Source organism: Malaclemys terrapin, chromosome 3 (genome assembly GCF_027887155.1).
Source record: "Malaclemys terrapin pileata isolate rMalTer1 chromosome 3, rMalTer1.hap1, whole genome shotgun sequence".
NCBI classification, from domain to species: domain Eukaryota; kingdom Metazoa; phylum Chordata; order Testudines; family Emydidae; genus Malaclemys; species Malaclemys terrapin.
This window is the reverse complement of record NC_071507.1, coordinates 81,263,547-81,284,844: the sequence shown is the minus strand read 5'-3', so window position 1 is coordinate 81,284,844 and position 21,298 is coordinate 81,263,547. Positions and strand designations below refer to the sequence as shown.

The window sequence follows — 21,298 nt, the reverse complement described above, 5'->3', positions numbered from 1 at the left end:
GCTTTTTAAAAAATAGTTTTTTGATGTCATGCATGTCATTTGTGATGCTGCCTATAACGTGGTGATGGCTGCATTATAAATTATAACAGAGACAAATATACAGATGATATTAACAATAGAAATGGTCAAGAGTTTTTTGACAAATAACTTTGTTGGAAAATGATGATTCATCAAAACTGAAACTTTTTGCAGGAACGTATCTGTTTCAACAAAACTTTCTCAGGTCCAAGTTGGAATTAAACCACAGGGAGAATGAATAGTCTAGTGGATAGAATACCTGGGATGCCAGAGACCCAGGCTCAAGTCCCTGCTTCACCTGATTTGTTTCAGGAATTGAATCTACATCTTCCAACATCCCGAGTGAAGGCCTAATAACCACTGGGCTACTGGCTATTCTTGGAGGAGGGGGGGGTCCTTTCACCCCCAATTTTTTTTGAAATATCTAGTATTCATTCCAATGGGTAACAAAATAAAACGTTGAAAATTCAAAACTTTTCACACACACAAAAAAATAAAATAAAAAATTGAACTCTTGTTTTCTGGCCATCCGCAGTTCTGGGAACAGGGTTTGCTGGATAACTTTGCAGCAGTTTTGCTAGGTCATGTTCTGGCAGTGGCCTTTGCTTTAAACATTTTTCAGCAACTGTGGTATATTTTAAAACACAAATACATATGAGAATATCAGTATGTGCTACAGGAGATATAGAAACCCACTTTAAGGTATTGTGACTATGAGGTAAGTATCCCTTTAATATCTAAAAAAAGATAACATTATAAACAAGCCTTTTCAAGATCACTGCAAGACTCTCTTAATTATTGGTTTTAAGGAACAAATATTCAAGATAGTGGGGTGAGGAGGGGCAGTGTGGTCCAGTAAATAGGACACTGAACCAGGTTCTATTCCTGGTTCTGCCATAGACCTGCTATGTGACATTGGGCAAGTTACAATCGTGTGTGTGTGTGTGTCAATTTCCCATACACCTCTACCCCGATATAACGCAACCCGATATAACATGAATTTGGGTATAATGCAGTAAAACAGCGCTCTGCGGGGTCGGAGCTGCGCACTCCGGCAGATCAAAGCAAGTTCGATATAAGACGGTTTCACCTATAACGTGGTAAGATTTTTTTGGCTCCCGAGGACAGCGTTATATCGGGGTAGAGGTGTACCTGTAAAATAGGGTTAATAATACTTAAGCTTTTCAAAAGCACTAAAGTGCCTTAGGTGCTGCCTACATCCCATTGACACCTTTTGGCACCCCTGATTGACTTTCATGACCCCCACAACCCACTCGCTGAGAAACACTGGTATAGATAGAATGGCCCAAATTCGCTCTGCTACATGCTGTTGTAATTTTGTGGGAATAATATGTCCGTTCAGAGAAGAAAGTCCTGACTGTGTAGTTAGAATATAAAGTTAGAAATCAAAGATGTGGACAACCAAATAAAAATAATCAGAAGACTCAAAATAAGGTATGATGATGATGATGTAAATTACTTTTCTTAGTCTTACAAATGTTGTAACTAAATAAAATTCTAGATAAACTTAGTCCTGCCTTGAATGCAGGGGACTGGACTAGAAGACCTCTCAAGGTCCCTTCCAGTCCTTTGATTCTATGGTTCTATGAAAAACAGCATTATCCAGTGATTCAATCAAGTCAAACATCATAACATGAATAGCGAACCCTAATCATGCCACTTGGTTAGAAATATTTCTTGTGATTTCACTGAGCAATCGTGTCTGCAATTTACCCTAACAAAACTTACATAAACCATTATAGCACTCCTGAGAGTTATCTGATACTCCTAGACCCAAATTAACTTTACTGACTTAAATTGTAAAATTGTAAATCTTTTAATTATTGTTTGATTGCCCACACTTTTGATTACTAACTCTACACAGCATTCCTCCCAGCCATGCCTCCATTTCTGAAGGCCATATTATTTCCAGGAATTACAGTATTGTGATATTGGCTGTTACACGCTGGCTGATGCTGGGAAAATCTTCCTGACAAAACCAGGGTGCAGAATACATAAATGCCAATCTCCACAGTGATAGGAAGGGGAGTTAAGTATTTCAGCCTTAGACTATCTCCAGCCCCCAACTGCCCAATTCCCAGATAAGGACTCCCAAATTTTCTCCAGTTTATGCCTTCAGTCCTAGCAACTTTCCATTACAACCACTAGTCTTCTAGCTGAAGAAGACTGACAGGCTTTGCAAAGAATCCCATTCAATACCTCTATTTAATAAGGCAGATTGGTCACTGTTCATCAGTAAGGCAATCCCTCCTCTGTCCTTGTCCTCAAATCACCCCTGGACATAGCCTATCACTGGGTTTAATCAGCTTTCAGTACTGCCAGTAAACATCTTCATTTTGAACAAACCGCAATTGGTGCTAGCGTTTGCCTAATTGCTATACTGCCTTGTGACCACAAAGAATCCTGAGGAATGGAATGAAATCACCTTTCCCACTGCTTCAATGAAAAGGAATGCAGAATCTTTAAAATATGTTGTACTTAAGGGGGGGGGGGGGGGGAAATCAAGCCACAAGAAAAGTCCATGATCAGAGCTTACCGACTTGTATGAGAATTGCAATGCATGAACCAGCTGCGGTTGTTGTCAACATACATGGCCCACGCCTTGTCGTCCTTTCCTAGCATCATGTCCTTGACCACATTAATTCTGGCAATTCCAAAAGCCGGATCTGGATGGTTATCATAACGATCCACATGCAGTTCCCAGTAATGTACTCCCTTGGAGAAGGCCGCTGTGCCCAGAACAACACGATCGTCATAACTACTACAAGTGGCAGTCTGGTTGTCATTCGATAGGACTATGTCCCGATGGGCTGAAGAGGGGTCAAAGGTGAACCAGGCCACTGTGCAGGAAGAATAAAGGCAGCTCAATAGCAGGAAAGGATGCAATAAAATTTAATTGTGCTTTATTTTAAGCACGTTTCTGCCCTCCTAAATTCCCACCATACTTTCAAGTGGAGAAGATATTCTTTCCTTGTTCTAAACTAGTCTGTTTCACCTCAGAGATGACTGCATTTCAGTCAGAGGAGAAAAGTAAGAATGCTTTATGTAATTTACATAATCAGTAAAATTTGCAATGCATTTTTCAATCTATTTGGATGAAAGGTGCTATATAACTGTAAACCAGCCAATGTGTTTTGTCCTATCTGGGTCTGTCTTTTGGGATGTAAGCTCCCTGAAGAAGTGTCTCTGTTTGGGTCTGGTACATTGTTGAGCAAATTACTACTGCACAAATAAGAGAGAAAAATAATTTGGCTCTGGACTTGCCCAAAGTCTGGGGCTGTTCAGATGTGGGATTTGGTTCAGGCCTGTCTCTACTGGAATTACTGTTTCATTGTGTGTCCAAGCTCATCATAACTGGGTTTCACTTCATTTTAAAAAAATTCTTTACATCTAAATATTTTATACTGACATATTTTGACAACACTATATAAATACAGAGCATGATTATGGTATTTGCTTCAGGATTAATTTACATTATTATTAATCAAGATTAACTTCTTGTGATGCCCATATGGATGTCAAGTGTAATTAGATGGGAACACAGCATGAATTACCACCCAAGTCTTATCAAACACTCTTGTGAAATTAGTATCAGTAGTGAAGAAAACACTGAAACACCAAAGACACAGAGAGAGAGGTGGAGACGAGGAGTGGCATATAGATATTCACAGTGTGTAGTGTAAATGACTATGTACTCTAGAGCAAACACGATTTTAATTAAACCTAAAGCCTTGACAGGCAAATGCACTTGTATCATTTGAAACCTGGAGAGTTGCCAATAACTAAAACATGCCAAGAGTCTAAAGAGCTGGATTTTATTTTTCTTTTATCATTTTTGAGTATTTGGGGCAGGGGAAAGGCCAGGGCTGGATGGAGAACCTCAGAGACTGCAGGCTTGATTTTCAATGAGGGCACAACATAGCCGCCGGCTACGTGCAGCTACAGTTGCACAAGTTCTTTCCCAGCACTAAATCCTGTGCATGTACCCAACTGACCCTAACTGTGTGTGTAAGTGGTAGACTCCACAAATCTGCACACACATACTACTGCTGGAAAGTGTGCACATGGAAATCACATGTGCACTCACCAAGGCCAAGGTCTGCTAAAGGGGATCTGCTATCTTCTATTTATCCACAGAAGAAGCAGCAGGAGTATGGGCATCCCCGTCCTGCCCCACTAACGTACATCAGTCCTGTCCTGGAGTCACAGCATATAGGGCTGAGAGGGAAGCTCAGTCTCTAGGCACGTTCAGTCCTGGGGCCCCCTCATTAAAACTCATAATGCCAAGTATAGTGGTGGCTGTGATGGAACGTGAATACCTGGCCACTAGAAACCAGAGCTCTTTATTTTTTAATGATCTAAAACAAACTCACCGTCAGATGTCTGTAAAACAACTGTCTTGCTATAAGGGCCAACTCCTGATGAATTAAAAGCTTTGACTCTTGCATTGTAGGTACTGTTGAAATGAAGGCCATCAATTGTGCATAGGGTCTCCTTGCCAACATACACTTCCTGAGCATTCAAAAAGACAGGAACAAAGCTCACCAACTTCTTCCCAACAGAGGGTCTCACAGTCAGACTTTTAAACATAAGCTAAAAGTAAATATTGTTCAATGTTTAGGTGAATTTAGAATTTACATTATTATAGTAAGGATACTTACGTCCAGTGAGGCTCAACATGGAGAAGAGAAGTCAAGAAAAAAAGGTGGAGGCAGCAAGAATGAGACAAAGATTAAAAAGGGAAGTCTAAAATGTATAGTTTTGTTATTTCAAGAGGGCTGTCTCAATCCTCCTATGGGTATTGTTAATATACAGCAATGTAGTTTTGGAGCCTAGATCCAAACCATGAATACAAGGTCTGAAGAGGCTTATTTCTGAAGATAAAAAGAGCTTTGTATGTATCATTTGGCTATCCAACAAGTAAGGGGGTGGAGGGAATGTGATAAATGGCTGCAAAGATCTGACTGGTACAAACACCAAGCAGGATGAGTCGTCATTTGGGGCACAAAGGGGATGGCCAGGAGTAATGGGATGAAATTACGAAAGAGAAAAATCTAAGCAAAATATAAGTGAGATCTGTCAGGCAATGGAAGAGTCTATAGGGATGAAGAAGAAGCCACATTTTTAATTAGAGACTGGATAAAGCATTAGACAATCTCCAATAGGTGAAATTCTTTAATTTTTTGTTTTATTTTTTGGAAATTTTGCATTAGTTCATGTCATCCTACCCCAGGAAAAGTGGAAGCCCTGGGGTGGGGTGGGGTCCTGCCCTAGGGGGCAGTAATGGAGAGTGAGCCTGCCCCACACTCACCCCTCAGTGGTAGCTCTTAACCCGGGGGGATGGGCTCAGCTCCCTACTCCAGGTGTTGTGACCTGTCCCATGGGGTTGCAGCACTGCTCAAGCTTGACCCAGCAGCTCCTCCATCATCATGATGAAGAGGCGGCTGGGCCAAACTTGAGCAGCGCTGCAACCCTGTGGGCCAGGTCGCAACACCCAGAGCAGGGATCCAGGCCCAGACCTGTGGGATAGGCGACACCACTGGAGGGTGTGCTTTTAATTTTATAACTTTGTATACAATCTTTTTTGTTTTATTTTGTGTTATTTCACATTTGTGAAAAACACAGGGTTCTAGAAATAATCCTGCATTGGCAGGACGATGGAATACATGACTATTCTTCCACATCCAATGGCTATGATACTGTGAACTACTTAGATTTATAGTAGCTAATGCCCTAACACAGAGCTTAAGGCCCAGATTCAGCGCAGCGCTTGTGTCCTAATTCTGTAAAGTACTTAAGGACCTGAGTAGTCCCACTGAAGTCAGTGAGCCTTAAGTAGACATTTAAGTCCACTGCTGAATAGAGAAGGGATTACTTGTGCTTTCAGTAACACAATAAAGGGTCTAAGGCCTTGACTTCTTCTCCAGTCTTTTGATCAGAGACATAAACGTTATTGTGAAGTGGTTTCATTTAGCCCCATATTATAAAATACATTTTGTGTGAGCTAAATTGTGATTTTTGGACAATTCTTGCTTTCTTGTAGGTTTTTTACAATTGTTTACTGACTGTTTGTGCTCATTCGGATTATGGCACTTTGCAGTGATATGAACTAAAGCCTTTTTTTAAATCCACAGGCCAGATGCTGATAAAGTCTTTCGGAAAATCCAGTTGGCATTATTGATTTAGATATCAAATATCACATACAAAATGTAGGCATATTTCTATTGGAATGGCATTTTCTGAGAAGCAGGCACTTTGTTTTAAAACAGTTAAAGCAGATGGTATTTATATCACAGCAGTGCAAACAAAATTATCCTTTTAGCGGCATCTCAAAAATTGGGATCTTTTTTGGTATATTCTAAATCCACAACTTTGAAATTTTGGGATTCACAAAATCTATCAGAAAGATAGATCTGAATGTGTCCTTGCTTTGAGTATAAGAAAAGGCTGTACTGACCTGAGATCTTATAAATTATTTATTCTGGGGATGAAATTTGTTTTTATTTATTTAGATTTAAATGCTAATTTTAAACAATGCCTAACAAAGACTCTAGGAGCCCTAACACATCATTAATAATACAATAAACTCCCAGAATCATTAAAGTATTAGATAAGTTAAAAAAAGAACTAGATAAGTTCATGGAGGATAGGTCCATCAGTGGCTATTAGCCAGGATGGGCAGGGATGGTGTCCCTAGCCTCTGTTTGCCAGAAGCTGGGAATGGGTGATGGGATGGATCACTTGACAATTACCTGTTCTGCTCATTCCCTCTGGGGCACCTGGCATTGGCCACTGTCAGAAGACAGGATACTGGGCTAGATGGACCTTTGGTCTGACCCAGTATGGCCATTCTTAAAGTAATCATTTCAACAGGCACTCAGCCATATACCTCCAGAAACTTCCTTCTATCCTTTCTTTGTTGTGGGAAGCATGCCCTCAACCCTCTCCAAAACCCTAGCAAACAGATGGCTTTTACAGCATGCCCAGAAGGGATGTTTCAGATCAAGGAGATGGGGGAGCAAGTTCCCAGAGTCCTGTAGCCCACACAGAGAACCACCCTGCCAGCCACTCTCTCTATTTTATAATGAGGGGAATTCTACTCAGGCACCCTTGCTGACCACAACTGTGACACTATGTCACAGGGAAAGAGAAGATCCCTCCGGTAGGCCAGTCTCAGGTCAGAACCATCACCTAAACTCCACCCAGAGACCAATGGCCAGTCAGTGCAGATCCCAGAGCACTGGTGTCATGCGTTCCCAGCATGATGACTTGCTCAGTAAGCGATTTGCTGTGTTCTGCACCAGCTTCAAGTCGCTGAATGGTTTTAAGGTGCAGCCCCAGATAGAGCACATTGCAATTGTCTAATCTTGAGATAACAAAAGACTAGATAACGGTGGCAAGGTCCACATCTGAGAGGAAACACTGCAGCCTCCAAGCCAGATGCAAATTATAAAAAGCTGGTTGGGTCACTTCTATAATAGGACTGTCAAGCAGAAGCAGGGGTTGTAGATCACCTCTACATTGCAAAAATTAGTAACTAATGGCAGACATACTCTTTCAAAGGGACTCATATAACCTCTGCCATCTACTGCTGCTTCCCCCAGCCCACCATCACCACTTCAGTCTTGTCCGAGTTGAGCTTCAGCCACTCGCCCTCTTCCATGACCTTAGAAAGGATTTTGAGAACCTCAGATAAAAGCCAAATTTACCCAGAAAACCGTGAATAATAGAATTGTTCCATGATTGCATTTCTTGACCTGGGTCATTGTTTGCTGGGTGCAGCGGACAGTGAAATCTGCAAAGGAACCTCTCCAATTCCTGGGCCATTTATACAATGGGTTCAACCCCAGCACATTAGAGCAACCTTGGGGCTTCTCTATTCCACTCCAGTTTATTATATCCTGCAAGGGGCTATCAGCCAGCTGAGTACCGCAGTAGTGCCCTGAAATTCCACCTTTCACCCTCACAAGCCCTCTGTCCCAGAGTCCGCAGGAGGGCAGCACAGAAACTGACTACGCTAGTTAGAGACACCTCCATGCAAGGAGAATCCTCATCTGGGACGATCCAGCAGCTTTTTGGCCTCATTGCACTGCAGAAGCAGGAATGAATTAGAGAATCTGCCCTCCTACATCCATGTCCTTATGGAAGATTAACAATAACACAGAGAGAACCCAAATAAATGCTGAATGAAGTCCTCACTCGGAATTGGCCGCCATCTCCATCATCAAGTTCCAAGATATACCCTTCCACTGGATTGTGGGTAAAGGGTGGCATCCTCCAGGCCAGTGTCACACTGTTGTTTCGGGTACAACACTTCTCCAGCTGCAGTAACGGGACTGGTGGCACTGTAATGGGAACTGAGTACAGATTAGTGTAATTCTGTCCTTACCCATCAGACTCTGTTGTCAGCAATATGATGATCCATCATTTCCCTCACCTCCTTTTTAATCCCCCCCATTCTGCAAAGTAGCCAAAGTTACGTGGGGATAGAGCTGGTCAGAAAATATGTTTTCCCCATGGAAAACTTCAATTTTTCACCAAAAATTCTATACCAAAAAATTTATCTGAAAACTGAAAAAAATTCAGCTGATACCAAAAGGACAAAAAATAAAATTTTGATTTAGAAAATGCTGCCACAGTGCCTCATGGAAATTGTAGTTCAGGCACCACAGACATCCATTCTCCTCAATAGGACAGACTCCCTGCCAGAATACATCACCCATGATGCACAACAGTCTCCCCTCTTAAAGAGAGGAAGTGGGGCATGGGGTGAAGGGGGAGAGTGTCTCATGCCATCATGCATCATGGGCCTTGTAGTGTGGCCTCGGAGCTCAGTCCATAGAAAAGACTGGAGATATGAAACAATCCAACTTCAACATCCATGAGGCATTGTGGCAGCCTACCCAAATTGAAATATTTCTGTATGGGGTTATTTTGTTTTTCAAGGAAAAATTGAAATTTCTCACAGAAAGCAAATTTCACAAAATGTTTTGTGTCATCAAAAACCCAATTTTTTGTTTAAAAAAAGTTTCAGGAGAAACGTAGGGATACTATTAAAGAAAAATTGTTTCATTTGAATCTTTTATCTGAATAACTGTGTTCAGGTAGAAAAAGGTGATTTTTACATTACAGGAGTCTGATGTTGGCTTCATCCATTTGGAAACTATAAAAGTGAGGGTGACATTGTGGATGAGGGTATTGTCGGTACTGACTGGGCCAGGAAAATGTTACTGTACCATTGACTGGGCTGATAGTTCAAAATAAAAATAAGCAAAGTGGAACATTCAGCCATGTTTCCATGAGGAGGGATCATGTATGTTATCTGTCTATGCCACTAAACTCAATTTACCTCTCTTGTCTAGCGTCACAGCATCTTTCCATTCTCCTTTCACTGGAATTAGTCAGCAAGAATCCTAATTTAGGGTGAATTTCACCCTTGTACAGAAGACTAATGCAAGGCTTATGCACCACTTAAATCCCAGGGCTTTATTGGGGTATAGTGGCGTGGAGGCCTTGGACTGGCCTTCTGCATGGGTCTGAATTATACTATTAGGGCTCAGTTCTGCAAAGTGCTGGGTGCTTCCTGCAAGATGCTGAGCACTTTCAGCAAGGGGTGGATGTAGCCTCCTGGGTGCACTATACTGAACTGCTGAGGGAGTAGTAACGGCTAGCAGTAGCACTCTCCACCCTAGCATCGCTACCCTAATCCTGGCCTGGGGAGGAGGAGAGGCCCAGGGAGGTGTGGGGGCTGAAGAGCAAGCCTGCCCCTCACTCATATCACAGTGGCAACTCCGGTCCCGTGGGTCTGGGTCCAGCTCCATACTCTGGGTGTTGTGACCTGGAGCTGGTACTACAGAGCCCAGAAGAATGAGTGTGGCTGACAGCTTTTAAAACAAACTATTAAAGGTGACCCCTCCCCCAAGTTGTGACATTTTTTGCCTCTTTATGATATTTAAAGAAGACTTGAAAGTATATAATAAATAAAAATCTGCTTGTTTTTTTTACATTAGAGCTTGGGTCTTGTCTTCCCTGGAAGATGATATGGTAACTGGAGTACTACTGAAATTGTGATATCACAACAGTCAAGAAACTCAATGCTTTGTAATTAGGAGGTGAAGGGAGTTTTAGTTGGACTGTTTAAAACTTGAGGGTTTTTTTTGTTTGTTCTTGTTAACACAGATGTAATGTCAGTGAGTAATGAATGAGTTGGAGAAAAGATGTCTTTGTTAAAGAGTCACACTCCTGCCACTTTAGTTAAAATGCTATGTTCACAATACACATCCAGTGAGACACCCACCCCACCCAGAGCCCCTTCAGAAAACAAGGGGAAGATCAGATTCCTGACATTTCTAAGGTTTAAATCTAAGCAAAAAAAATCCCAAAACTTTAAAAGAAAGTTTTCAAGTTTTATCCACCATAAAGAAGTGAAAAAAGCCACAAGTCCAATTAAAAAAAAAAAAATCCTTTGAAGGTCACCTTTAAGCCTTAAACAAGTAGTAATGCCATCTAGTTTTGCTATGTACTGTTAAATAGGTGAGACACAATTCTCACTCCTCCCTCCCCCCGACCCTTCTGGCCCAGGACACCTAGACTTCAATGTATATAACTCATATCTTTTGAGGCAAAGACTTGGGGATCTGCTGTGTTATATCCCAGAAGTGGATGCACTTCAGAATTTGTGAAGTGATCCTTGTGCACCTCCAACCTACCACACATGGACGTTGTGAAACTTAGGGTCATACTATTCTGGAGGATTGCATGGCCACACAGTGGAGCAAAGGGGAGTAAGACCCACAACCTACCTCTCTACCCCTAACTAGGCCCCTGCATGGTCTCCCTGGATTTTGGGTCCAAGCATATAGGAGTAAGCAGTTGCTGCATGCGTGCTGCTAATCTCCTCCTCCCACCCCATGTAGGTAGGTGAGTAGTAAGTAGGAATGGGCAGAGCTTTGGCTCCACTCCCAACCCGAGCTGGCCTGGGTGGAGGGAGCAATGTCCTATGGATAAGAGCCAGTAGCAGATTGCCAGTCTCCTGGAGCAAAGGGGGAAGGGGAAGGAATTGTGCCTCTCTGTCTACAAATAAATGAAAGGGAGGCGAATTATTTAGGGCAGTACATTGGGCTGTACCTAAGAGCAATAACACACACTTTAAAATAGGTAAATGCAGGCTAAGTATCGGTGGGGGGGGGGGGGAGGAGGAGAACACTTAGCTGTTAAATTACAGAACTGTCCCATCGCTTGTGCCATTTAAAACTATACTCTAGAAAGCACTAAAAAAAAATGCTGCCTTGGCAAGGAGATGGAGCAGATAACCAAACATGTTTTTTCCATCTCTAAATGCTGAGCTTCTATAAATGATGCAGGCAGGACATCCTTTGGGTACTAGATCAACACTGTGTCACTGATGTCTCATGGCATGTTAGAAGCTTAGCACACACAATTCAACTCATCCCATAGCCCCTCCCTCTGTAAGGACAGAGATGGATGTTCAAAGGTTCTATTCTGCTGTTTGTCAACCTGACCAGCGAGCTGTACAATGACTTTTCTCCTAGGCTAGTCAGTAGAGGGATTATATTCAGCAAGACAACAGTACAATGAGAGATTCTGTAAACTTTAGGTCCCCCTAAATTAAATAAACAGAGATAAAACTAGGGATGAAGCCACTCCTTTGGATTTTCCAAATACCAAATTATTTCTTTGTGATGAGTCTGAGTTGTGAGAGACTTGTCAAGTTGGGGGGTGGGGGGAAAGGAGGGAGTCCCCATAGGAAGATGTGAGTGGGATGATCATGAGGGCTGGGTAGGGATGACAGGAGGGAGATATGCTCCTGGGGGAGGAGAACCAGACAGGTTGTTATTTGGAGCCAACAGGGTGGAAAGAGGTGGTTGGTTTTTAAAGCTGTGTCAGGCTGGCAGAGAAGACCGCAGTGGGTGTGAGTCTTTCTAAACCAGGGTTGGATATTGGACAGGAGCTACAGCAGAGGCAGTGTGAGTATGAGGGTTATCTCTGGATCACGCCACCTGGCAAGAAGCAGGTGGAGTGGATGAAAGGGAATGGGGAAAAGATGGGCCGCCACATGCCAAAAGTGATTTTAAGCATTTGTATCCATTCTTCCTTTTGCAACAAACGAACAAACAAAAAAACACTAATCCCATCACTATTCCAGCATTCAAGAACAAATCAAACCTGGATTAGATCTCTGTCCATGTCTTTAGTGAAAACAGAAAGGATGTGATGTACAGACACAGCTAGTCATGGAGAAGGGTAGGGATTTCAGTCCATGGCAATCAGAAAATATAATGGAGGGAAGAGGACGGAGGTGAAGGAAAGAAATGTGAGCTAAATCAAAATGCCACCAAATATTAGAAACTGTGCATGTCTTTCAGTGGATCAACATATCTCCTGGAGTGTTGAGGTATTGCTAACAGGCTAGCAAAGCGTCACTCCTGTCACTCATCGTTACAGTACCACACTTGTGCTTTCTGTGCAGTAAATCTGCAACTGATTCCATTTATCAATGTTAAAGAAACTCTGCCTGATCATTATTTACCGAGATTAGTTTTGGATCTGAGGCTTATCCTTAGACCACCAGTAAGATATATGCACAAGTCACCACCAGGGCTAATTTAATACAATCTGATTTCATTTTCATTATGCTTTGTCTAACGCAGTGAATCAGTGTTTGTTTATGAGCAGGCATTCACCTCCCACTGACCTGTGCAAGCTCAGTGATGTTGAATGAGGTGAGGCCAGAGGTTTGAAAAAAGATTTCAGAAATTCAGACATCAACAAGTGCTGATGACAATATTCCATTCCTCTCGGGTGAAGTTACCCCTCGCAGTTCTCCCCTTCCTCCCGTCCCACCTCTCAGCTTCCTTATTTAAACATGGACAACTTCCTCCAGTTTCCAATCTTCAGATACCAGGGTGAAAATAAACATATAGGAAAAAACAACTTGCAGTTAAAAGGGTCAGTCTGAAACTTTTTCCCTTGGGATTGTACCCGATCTTCCTTTGTGGTTTAGCTCTGAAAGTCATTAAAGCGCATTCTGAATCTGCTGTTGCCAGACCAAACAACATAGAGAGTTGGTAGAATTTCCATATGACACCAAAACAGTTGGCAAAGATTGATTGCTATCTGAGGCAATGTGGTGAATGGGATTGGAAAAAGAGGAGCTGGTTTCAGGAGGGGCATATATTTTTGTGAGACTACTGGTTCAGGAATGCAAGCCTAGGGGTTGCTCTGTATTTAGCTTATGGATAAATAGCAAAGCCTCAACATGTTATGCTGGTTTCCCAGTTATTTATAAAGCTGTTTCTTACCACTCTGGTTTTTGGCTAGTAAAACATGGCCACTTATTTTGAAATAATTCCTTCCATTTCTACATGCAGGGCCATCTGGATAGGGGGCTCTTCAGATTCTCAATATGTGAATGAGATGATAGTGTAAAGTTGGTTTTAAATTTTTTAGGCACTAAGGAATCAGTGGGGAAGGGAGAGACTTTACAGAAGGAATGAGCGTCCACGTTACCACCAGCTTGCTGACCCAGAAAAGTTTTTTGGGACAAGACAACACATACTGGGGCAGGCTGGACACGGACAGATGTCAGGAATACAAAGGTACCTTTCCATCTGGTATGGAATGGAAATGAACTGGGGGGAGAAAAGGGTTGAGATCACAAAAATAAAGCCCAGTAAATACCAACATGTCTATATGTCAATCACAGGGTGTGGCTGCAGCTCAAGTGCACATACTTGAACTAGCTTTAATCTAGCTAGCTTGGGACCTGGAGAGCCTGCAGCAGGGTGCATTTCAGTGCTGGCTACCACTGTCAGTCCTTATCCAAGGTGCAGTGTGGGCTTCTTCAGCCCATGTTGAGGAGTACGCTGCACAGATTCACTGCTCAGAACCCGAGGTAGCTAGATTATAGCTAGCTTGGGTATGTCTACTTGAGCTGAGTCACACCCCGTGATTGCAGTATAAACATACCCTATAAGGTTAAACAGAAATAAGCACACGGCCAAAAATTGTATTTATTTATATATGTCTCTCTATATGTCAAACAATTCCTATCTTCCTGTGATTGTACATTTATTTAGAACGAGAATATGGCTTGTACTACTTGATCACACAGCATAAGGGGAAGTAAGAGCCTTCCCTATGCCCCTGAAAGGGCTAGCTGGTCCTTGGGTACAGGTCCCAAGGAGAAAGCAGGTGCTACATGTCCACTATTCCCCACCAATGCAGGTGGGCAGAGAATGGGCACAGCCTTGGTTCTACCCTCCAAATGCACATGTGAGTGGAGGTGACATGGCCTAGGGCGGGAGGGAAGGGAGAGTGATTTTCTGCAGGTTGTAAATTAAAAAAATGATGAATGTCTGGAAGCCAATAATCTAAGGTGTTCCCATCTCAGGTACTCTCTGGGTTGCTTAGCTATTTGGAATGCATGAGTGGCTTAGTTAAATTCATTATTAGTTGTTCAGGGGAGACTATAAACCACTATTAAATTTAGATTGATTAAAACACCAGTCTAAGTTGACAACTGACACCTCTGCAGATGACACTCAGAGAGGCTTTCTCACTTACATTTTAAATCTCATGCCTTGTGCTCTCGCTTCTATTTTTCTTGCTTTTAAATTTTAAAAGGAGCAATTTACTGATGTTTTTAGAGTGGCTTCATTAATATAACCCATTTATGCTGAGATGCAATCCCCTCTCAAAGAGCTTATTTTGGCCTTTAACTATTTATCTGAATTCAACAATTTCCATTGTTTCTCCAAGGATTTATCTGTCAAATTAGCCACTCTGTTCGCATTAGCTTGCACATGTTTCAGTTCAGAACTAAGCCTACAGAGAACAGATAAATTACTAGATGAACATGAATCCTCATGTGTATGGACTGCTCTTGTGGAATCAGAGAAAAACAAAATTATTTTCAACCCATCCAATACTTTCTGGTAGACTCTTCCGTGTCTTCCACATGTATCCTTAGGTCTGGATTCAAAGCCTATTGAAGTCAAAGGAAAAACTCCCATTGATCTCAATGGGCTTTAGATCAGGCCCCTACAGAATGTCTATCTGTCCATATACATCCAGTTTGGATGTGCCTGTCTCCCTGGTATCTAAGTTCCAAGCACAACATTTAAAATTGCATTACACTGTTTTTTGCAAATGGCACCTAGTCCCTACCAGCTCCTACTTTCAGCCATTTTTAGCTTAACTGTCCCCCCCACCCTTCCTTTTCTTCTCCCTTCCCTGCCCACAGGAAACATCACCAGGCTGCTCTTCTGTCATTGTTATTGAGGGAGGCCTTGTACAAATGATGGGTTTTGCAACTTGTCCTATAGACAGTCAGGCTTGGGCTTATCCTGATCTTTGGTGTTAAGGAATTCCATAGCCAATGACCTTCCATGGTAATTTCTTGCCCATACCTCCAAAAGCTTTATCTTGGGCTCTGGCAACTGAGTAGAACTATCATAGTGGTTCTGCCTTACTGATGGCTTGTCTTCATTACTACACTAAATCGGTGCCGGTAGCATGTCTGATGAAGACACATTATGCTGATGGGAGAGCGCTCTCTCATTGACACCACCTAATTACGCCACCTCAACAAGAGGCAGAAGCTATGACACCGCTGTAAGTTGAGTTAAGTTGCATTACTCAGGGTAGTGTTTTTTTCACACCCTTGAGCAACGTAACTTACATCAACTTAAGCGGTAGTGTAGACAAGCCCTGAGAGTAAGAAGTGACTCATTTGCCACTGATGATACTCTTGCTGACACGCTGGTAATTAGAGTTGGTTGAAAATTTTTCAATGAAACTGTTTTCTGTCAAAAAAAAAAAAAAAAAAAAGCTGTTTTGTCAAAACCTAAAACGTTTTGTGGAAATGGATCAGTTTTGACAAAAGTTTGAAGGTGGGAGAAAGAGAGAGAGCACGAGCAAGTTCACTCAGAGTAGCCAATAGCGTGGTGGTTAGGGCACTCATCTAGGATATGGAAGACTGGGATTCAAGTCAATGTCCTAATCACTGGGCTATATAGTCAGTCTTGTGCTTTCTCTCCTGTTGAAACTGTTCCACCTTGTATAAATCATTCAATATCAATTGCTCCAGAGTGATACTGACTATATAGCCCAGTGGGTAGGGCACTGACCCAGTTGTGACTCAGACAGAGCAGGGACTTGAACCTGAGTCTCCCACATCCCAGCCTATTGGCTCTTCAGGGCTGGCCTCTTGCCCATGTTTTCACAATAAAATTTTGAAACCTCAACATTGTCCATAAAAGGCAATTGTGGTTTTCCACCCAGCCCTATCGGCAACTCATTTTTAATTAACTGTATTAAACTTGTTAATGCTACACAAAGGAGCTAAGTTGTTTTCAAGTTCATATTGTCAAGACACCAATGTCTTCACCACCTTCAAAACAGACAGATGGTCGTTGTCTGAAACTTTTATCTTTTCAAATCTTTAACTTCACCTAATTTCACTGTCTGAGCTTGTCTGGGTCACTTGAGGTGAGGTGAAAGCACTCCTTGGTAAATTCATGTTTGATTAAGAGAAGACAAAAATAACTATCCATACATTGCAACTAGTTTCTCTTTCTCCCCACCTTCCTTCACCTCCCCCTCTACAGCACTGTTTCAAAGCAGACATGAAAAATAAAATAAAAATCAAATCACAAAAGCTCACCCCTACATTTCATCTGAATAAAATCCAGCTGGTGAATTGACTGTAGTAAAGGTTCACTATCCAGAGTCAGGTCAAATTCAGCTGATACTTTTGGTTCCAAGGCTCCTTTGACCCACTGTTCCTGAGACACCTGAACACGTTTGATTAAAGCATCTGAAATCTTAAAAAGAACATTAGGCTTTTAGTGAAACTGCAAATGCAAAAACAGACCAGAATAAGTTAGAAGTGACAGACCTGAATGACTATGCTATATCATATAAGGTGACTGTGAGCCTCATGGCCTAATTGAAGCAGGGCACATGGTAATTTTGCTGTGAGTTCCATGTGTGTTGCATCTTCCCGTGTTGTCTTTTCAAAGCAAATCCCCTGTGAGAGTTGGAAAAGTTAGTTTTCTTTGAAAAGAAGCTTTTTGGAACAGCGCTGGGGATGTATCTTAACTGCCTGAGAGCCATACAGAAAGCGGTGTTTCCTCTCTGATCTACACAGCAGCTGTCTTGATGTCTCGTTTCATCTCCGTGAATTGAAGGGAGAAGATTTCTGACACTAGAAAGCTTTTTAATTTAGCAAAGTCTAGCAGACAGAAATTGAAGCTAGTTTCAATTCAAACTGGAAATAAGGTGCCCATTTTTAACAGTGAGGGGAATTAACCATTGGAACAGCTCTCCAAAGGATGAGGTTGATTCTCCATTAAATTAAGATTGGATGCCACTCTTAAAGCTCTGCTCTAGTTCAACCACAAGCTATTAGGGCTTGATGAATATTGCCAAGATAAGTATTGACCCCCTTCTGTTGGGTTTGTAATGGTAACCATGAAAAGATCTTATAATTTTCAGAAACAACTTAATAAATCCATATTGAATGGCAAACCAGAGAAAGTCAGAAGAAAGCATGTCAGTATGGGGATTTCATTATAATAGCTGAGCCTAAATGATCAGATAGTAACTCTTTACACTTGGCAAAGGGAGGAAGAAGACACCTGCGGGTCACCATGTTTTCTTTTGTAATTGACCCAGGATCATCCCCAAAATCCTTATTCAGCTATTATTTAGTTCTTGCGGAGGCAAAACTCCAATAGGCCAAATCCTGAGACAAGGAAACTGCAGATGTTCAGAACCTCTCAGAGTTTGGCACATAGCTTCAGTGAAGACTGAGTAAGGATTTCAGATTTAGCGCTATTAAAATACCATGGTAAATGGTAGTTTGGATCAAAGAAACTATTTAGACTTTTCCATGTGTTAATTTGGGGTCAGACTGTGCTATAGACTAATTGCCCATGTGGGGGTACCTGTAACCCCCATCCTTTATACCCCTACATGGATTATCTGGGAGCAGAAGAAAGAATAAAACTGAGGTTTCTGATATCGGAGATAAAAATACTAGCCACTCAATCATATTACCTTTCAAGCAGAATGCACCAAATATGTGCTTTGGTTTTCCTGTCTCCAAACATTACATCATGTTTCTTTCCCAGAGTCAGGGATAGAACCAAGCATCCTCATCTCTAATATTAACTGCTATCTAGTGAAGAGCTGTGTAATCCACTGTCAAGGCCACCTTTAGAGGCTGGTCCACAGAGAGAACAGTAATTACATCTGTAGTTCAAGTGGTAAAGGTCTGTGCCAAGGATCTAGAACTCCAGGGTTCTATCCTGATGATGCCTCAGATTAGGGGACTTTATGGCTGCATGTGACAAGAATTTGATTTCCCAGTTTTCATTTTTAAAAGTGGTTTAATTAATTCACATAGTGAGAAAATAATCCTTTAAACCAGCTGTTCTTAAACTTTAGCAACCCGAGGACCCCCATTTTGATTTAAAAGTTTTCACAGACCCCTCCCCTCCGAATCCTCTGCTCAACCCCAGGCCCCGCCCCCAACTCCATCCCTTCCCTCAAGGATCCACCCTATTCCCAGCCCCACTCCACCCCTGCCCCTCCTCTTCTCCACTTCTTTCTGCCCCCTCCCTCGAGCATGCCCCATCTCCGCTCTTCCCCCTTCCTCCCAGCACCTCCTGCATGCCAGTGAACAGCTGTTCCCCTGTGTGCAGGAGGCACTGGGAGGGAGGGCGAGGAGTTGAACAGCGGGGCTGGTGGACCCCCTGGAGTTCCTTCGCGGACCCCAGTTTGAGAAATGCTGCTTTAAATGAAGTCTCAATCTAGAAAACATCATCCTATGTAAATTAGGTTTGACATGCAACAAGATAGGTGTTCCATATCTGCGTCAAAATTGGCACTCATTTTGCACTCACACACTTGGCAGGTTTGACAGTTGAGAGATATGGTGCCAGGAAGGGGACATATCAGGAGCAAGCTGGAGGCTTGGTAGTATCAATGGTGTAAGGTCTCTGGGCTGCTCTAATTAACTGACACTAGGACTGGGTTGGTGCAAAAATCAGGAAGCCATAACCAGTTCCCTGGTGGTCCCCATTCCACTGCAAAGAGAGCAGGCTGGGCAAAGGGGAAAATTGATCTTCCATGTCCATTCAAATCTTGGCCTCTGCTTAAACTACCAACAAGAGTACCAATTATGTTGGAGTTTTTTGGGTGATGCAGACCCTTGTCTATTGGAAATGCATAGATGCCACCAAAATCATTTCATATTAGCCACCAAATTGTAATAATTTCTAGGAATTATATTGACATGGACAGAATGTGAACCTGTAGCTGACAGACTCCATAGCCCATTTCCAAGCCTTTAAGCTAAACATTCCACCATAGCAAGTTTTACATTCCAGTGTAATCTTTTTGTTTCTTCACTAGAGTAAAAAAGAAAATACCTGTAAAAAACCAGAGGGATCATTTTCTTTGATTACTTCCAGACAGTATTCCATAAGCCCTGTTGACTGACGTAGCTTCAGAGTACAGTGATTTATTTGGTCCCAAACAACCTGCAAATGAAAACCTCAGTACATTTATGATAATCGTCTCAGCCTTCACTGAATCAAGTAAATTATTTCAGAAGCAGCAGCAGTGAATGGAAGAGAGTGTTAAAGCTATGTTTGTTTTAGCTGTCATATGGGTATTACCCCATCTGCATCAGCTACACTTCTTTGCTCTGTATTGTAAATACTGATAATTAGTTTGGCAAAATGTCACGTACAGGGAATCTCAATTATCAGAGCAGATTAAGTGTTGAATACCCAGATCTGCTCATGGCTGAAGGAGTTAGGATCAAATGGGTGTAGAATTTGTTCACTGCACATGCAATCACACTTACATTAAAATTTGAGATTTTAATAACAAAATAATTTAAACCCAATATATTAAACAGGATAACTATGAGGACTACTGGTCCATCTATATTCTATCATTCCCTTCAAAATTTACAGTAGACCCTTGTTCATCCAGAGGAAAAGAATAAGAAAGGCACATCTCTCATTTTTCCGCAATTTTGGACTTGTTTCTGCTCTCATCAGGAGTAAGTCCACTGCAGTCTATGGAGTTATTCAAGGTAAAAATGGTGTAAGTGAGAGGAGAATCAGGCCTTTTAGTGGGACACCATAAATTTAGGAAGTTGTGAGAGTGGGGTTCCCGAAACACCGAGCTGAAGCAGTCTGTCCATTCCCTCTACATTGTGTTAATCAGACAATAGAAAAAAAATCTAAAATATTTGTAATGCACCCAGAACTTGTAATATCTTCAAATACAGAGCTATGAGCTGCATGAAATTTCACCACAAAGAACCCTACTAACCACCACTCCAATCAGCCAGTTACATTTTCTCTTTCCTTCCCTTTTCTCTTATTTCTCTTGAGAAGAGAGTGAAAGAGGATCTCAGGATGTCTCTCACAGACACTTGAGATTCTGACGGTTTAAAAAAATGGACTAAATCCTGAAATTTTTATTCAGTCCTTTCCCGAACAAGATTGCTTCCACTTGGTCAAAACCAGAGAGATAATGAGTGCTTGAACTGCCCGTTGATTTCAGTGGGATCAGTTGCGATTACTTAGCACCTGTCAGGATTTGACCCATAAACTTCAATAAGAGTATTGCCTAAAGTTTGAAGCACCAATTCAGCAAGTTACTTAAGCACATGCCTAACTTTAAACACATGAATAATTCCATTGAAGTCATGCTTATGTATCTTGTTAAACTGGGGCCTGAATAAGGACTTCAAGATCTGGTCAATGGGAATTTTAACTGAATAAGGGCTTCAGGACTTAGCCTAATGTGCATTAACTCTAGGCTAAAGAGACACTTCAATAGAAATATTTGTAGCCACACTCTCTGGAATGCTTGTAACTCATAATAGTTGTGCTCACCTTTAATTTGTGCTCACGCTCTTTAGTAACTTTTGTGAGCAGTTTTGCCTTTTGACGAGTTAATGCATCAACCAGGGCATCACACTGAGCAACCAGACAAGCTTCATAATCCAACCCGTTTTCCTAGAAGAAGGTGACAATCATATTCATCTATGCAAATGAATTTTTTACAGTAAAAGCTGTTATTTACCCAAACCAATATACACGTTTTACATTTAGAAAATGTTTCCTTTCAAGAGTTTGGCATGTCATGTTTCCTTTGTGATTCCATTACATATTGCACTGTTAACAACTGCTGACTATAAAATGCCTTA

At 41.8% G+C, this 21,298-nt stretch overlaps 1 protein-coding gene across 3 annotated transcripts in view; it reads right to left on the bottom strand.

The window, feature by feature from the left end:
• TRIM67 (tripartite motif containing 67) overlaps positions 1-21,298 on the bottom strand; it is a 51,032-nt gene that overhangs the window by 14,925 nt on the left and 14,809 nt on the right. The window contains exons 3-8 of one of the 3 annotated variants that reach the window (XM_054022204.1): positions 20,985-21,107; positions 19,500-19,610; positions 16,727-16,886; positions 8,239-8,396; positions 4,413-4,551; positions 2,576-2,879 (exon numbers count right to left, since the gene is read on the bottom strand). In XM_054022204.1, the coding sequence (XP_053878179.1) occupies positions 2,576-2,879; positions 4,413-4,551; positions 8,239-8,396; positions 16,727-16,886; positions 19,500-19,610; positions 20,985-21,107 (995 nt within the window). The remainder of the gene's footprint in view (positions 1-2,575; positions 2,880-4,412; positions 4,552-8,238; positions 8,397-16,726; positions 16,887-19,499; positions 19,611-20,984; positions 21,108-21,298) is intronic. The other 2 variants (XM_054022205.1, XM_054022206.1) reach the window with 2 other exon arrangements.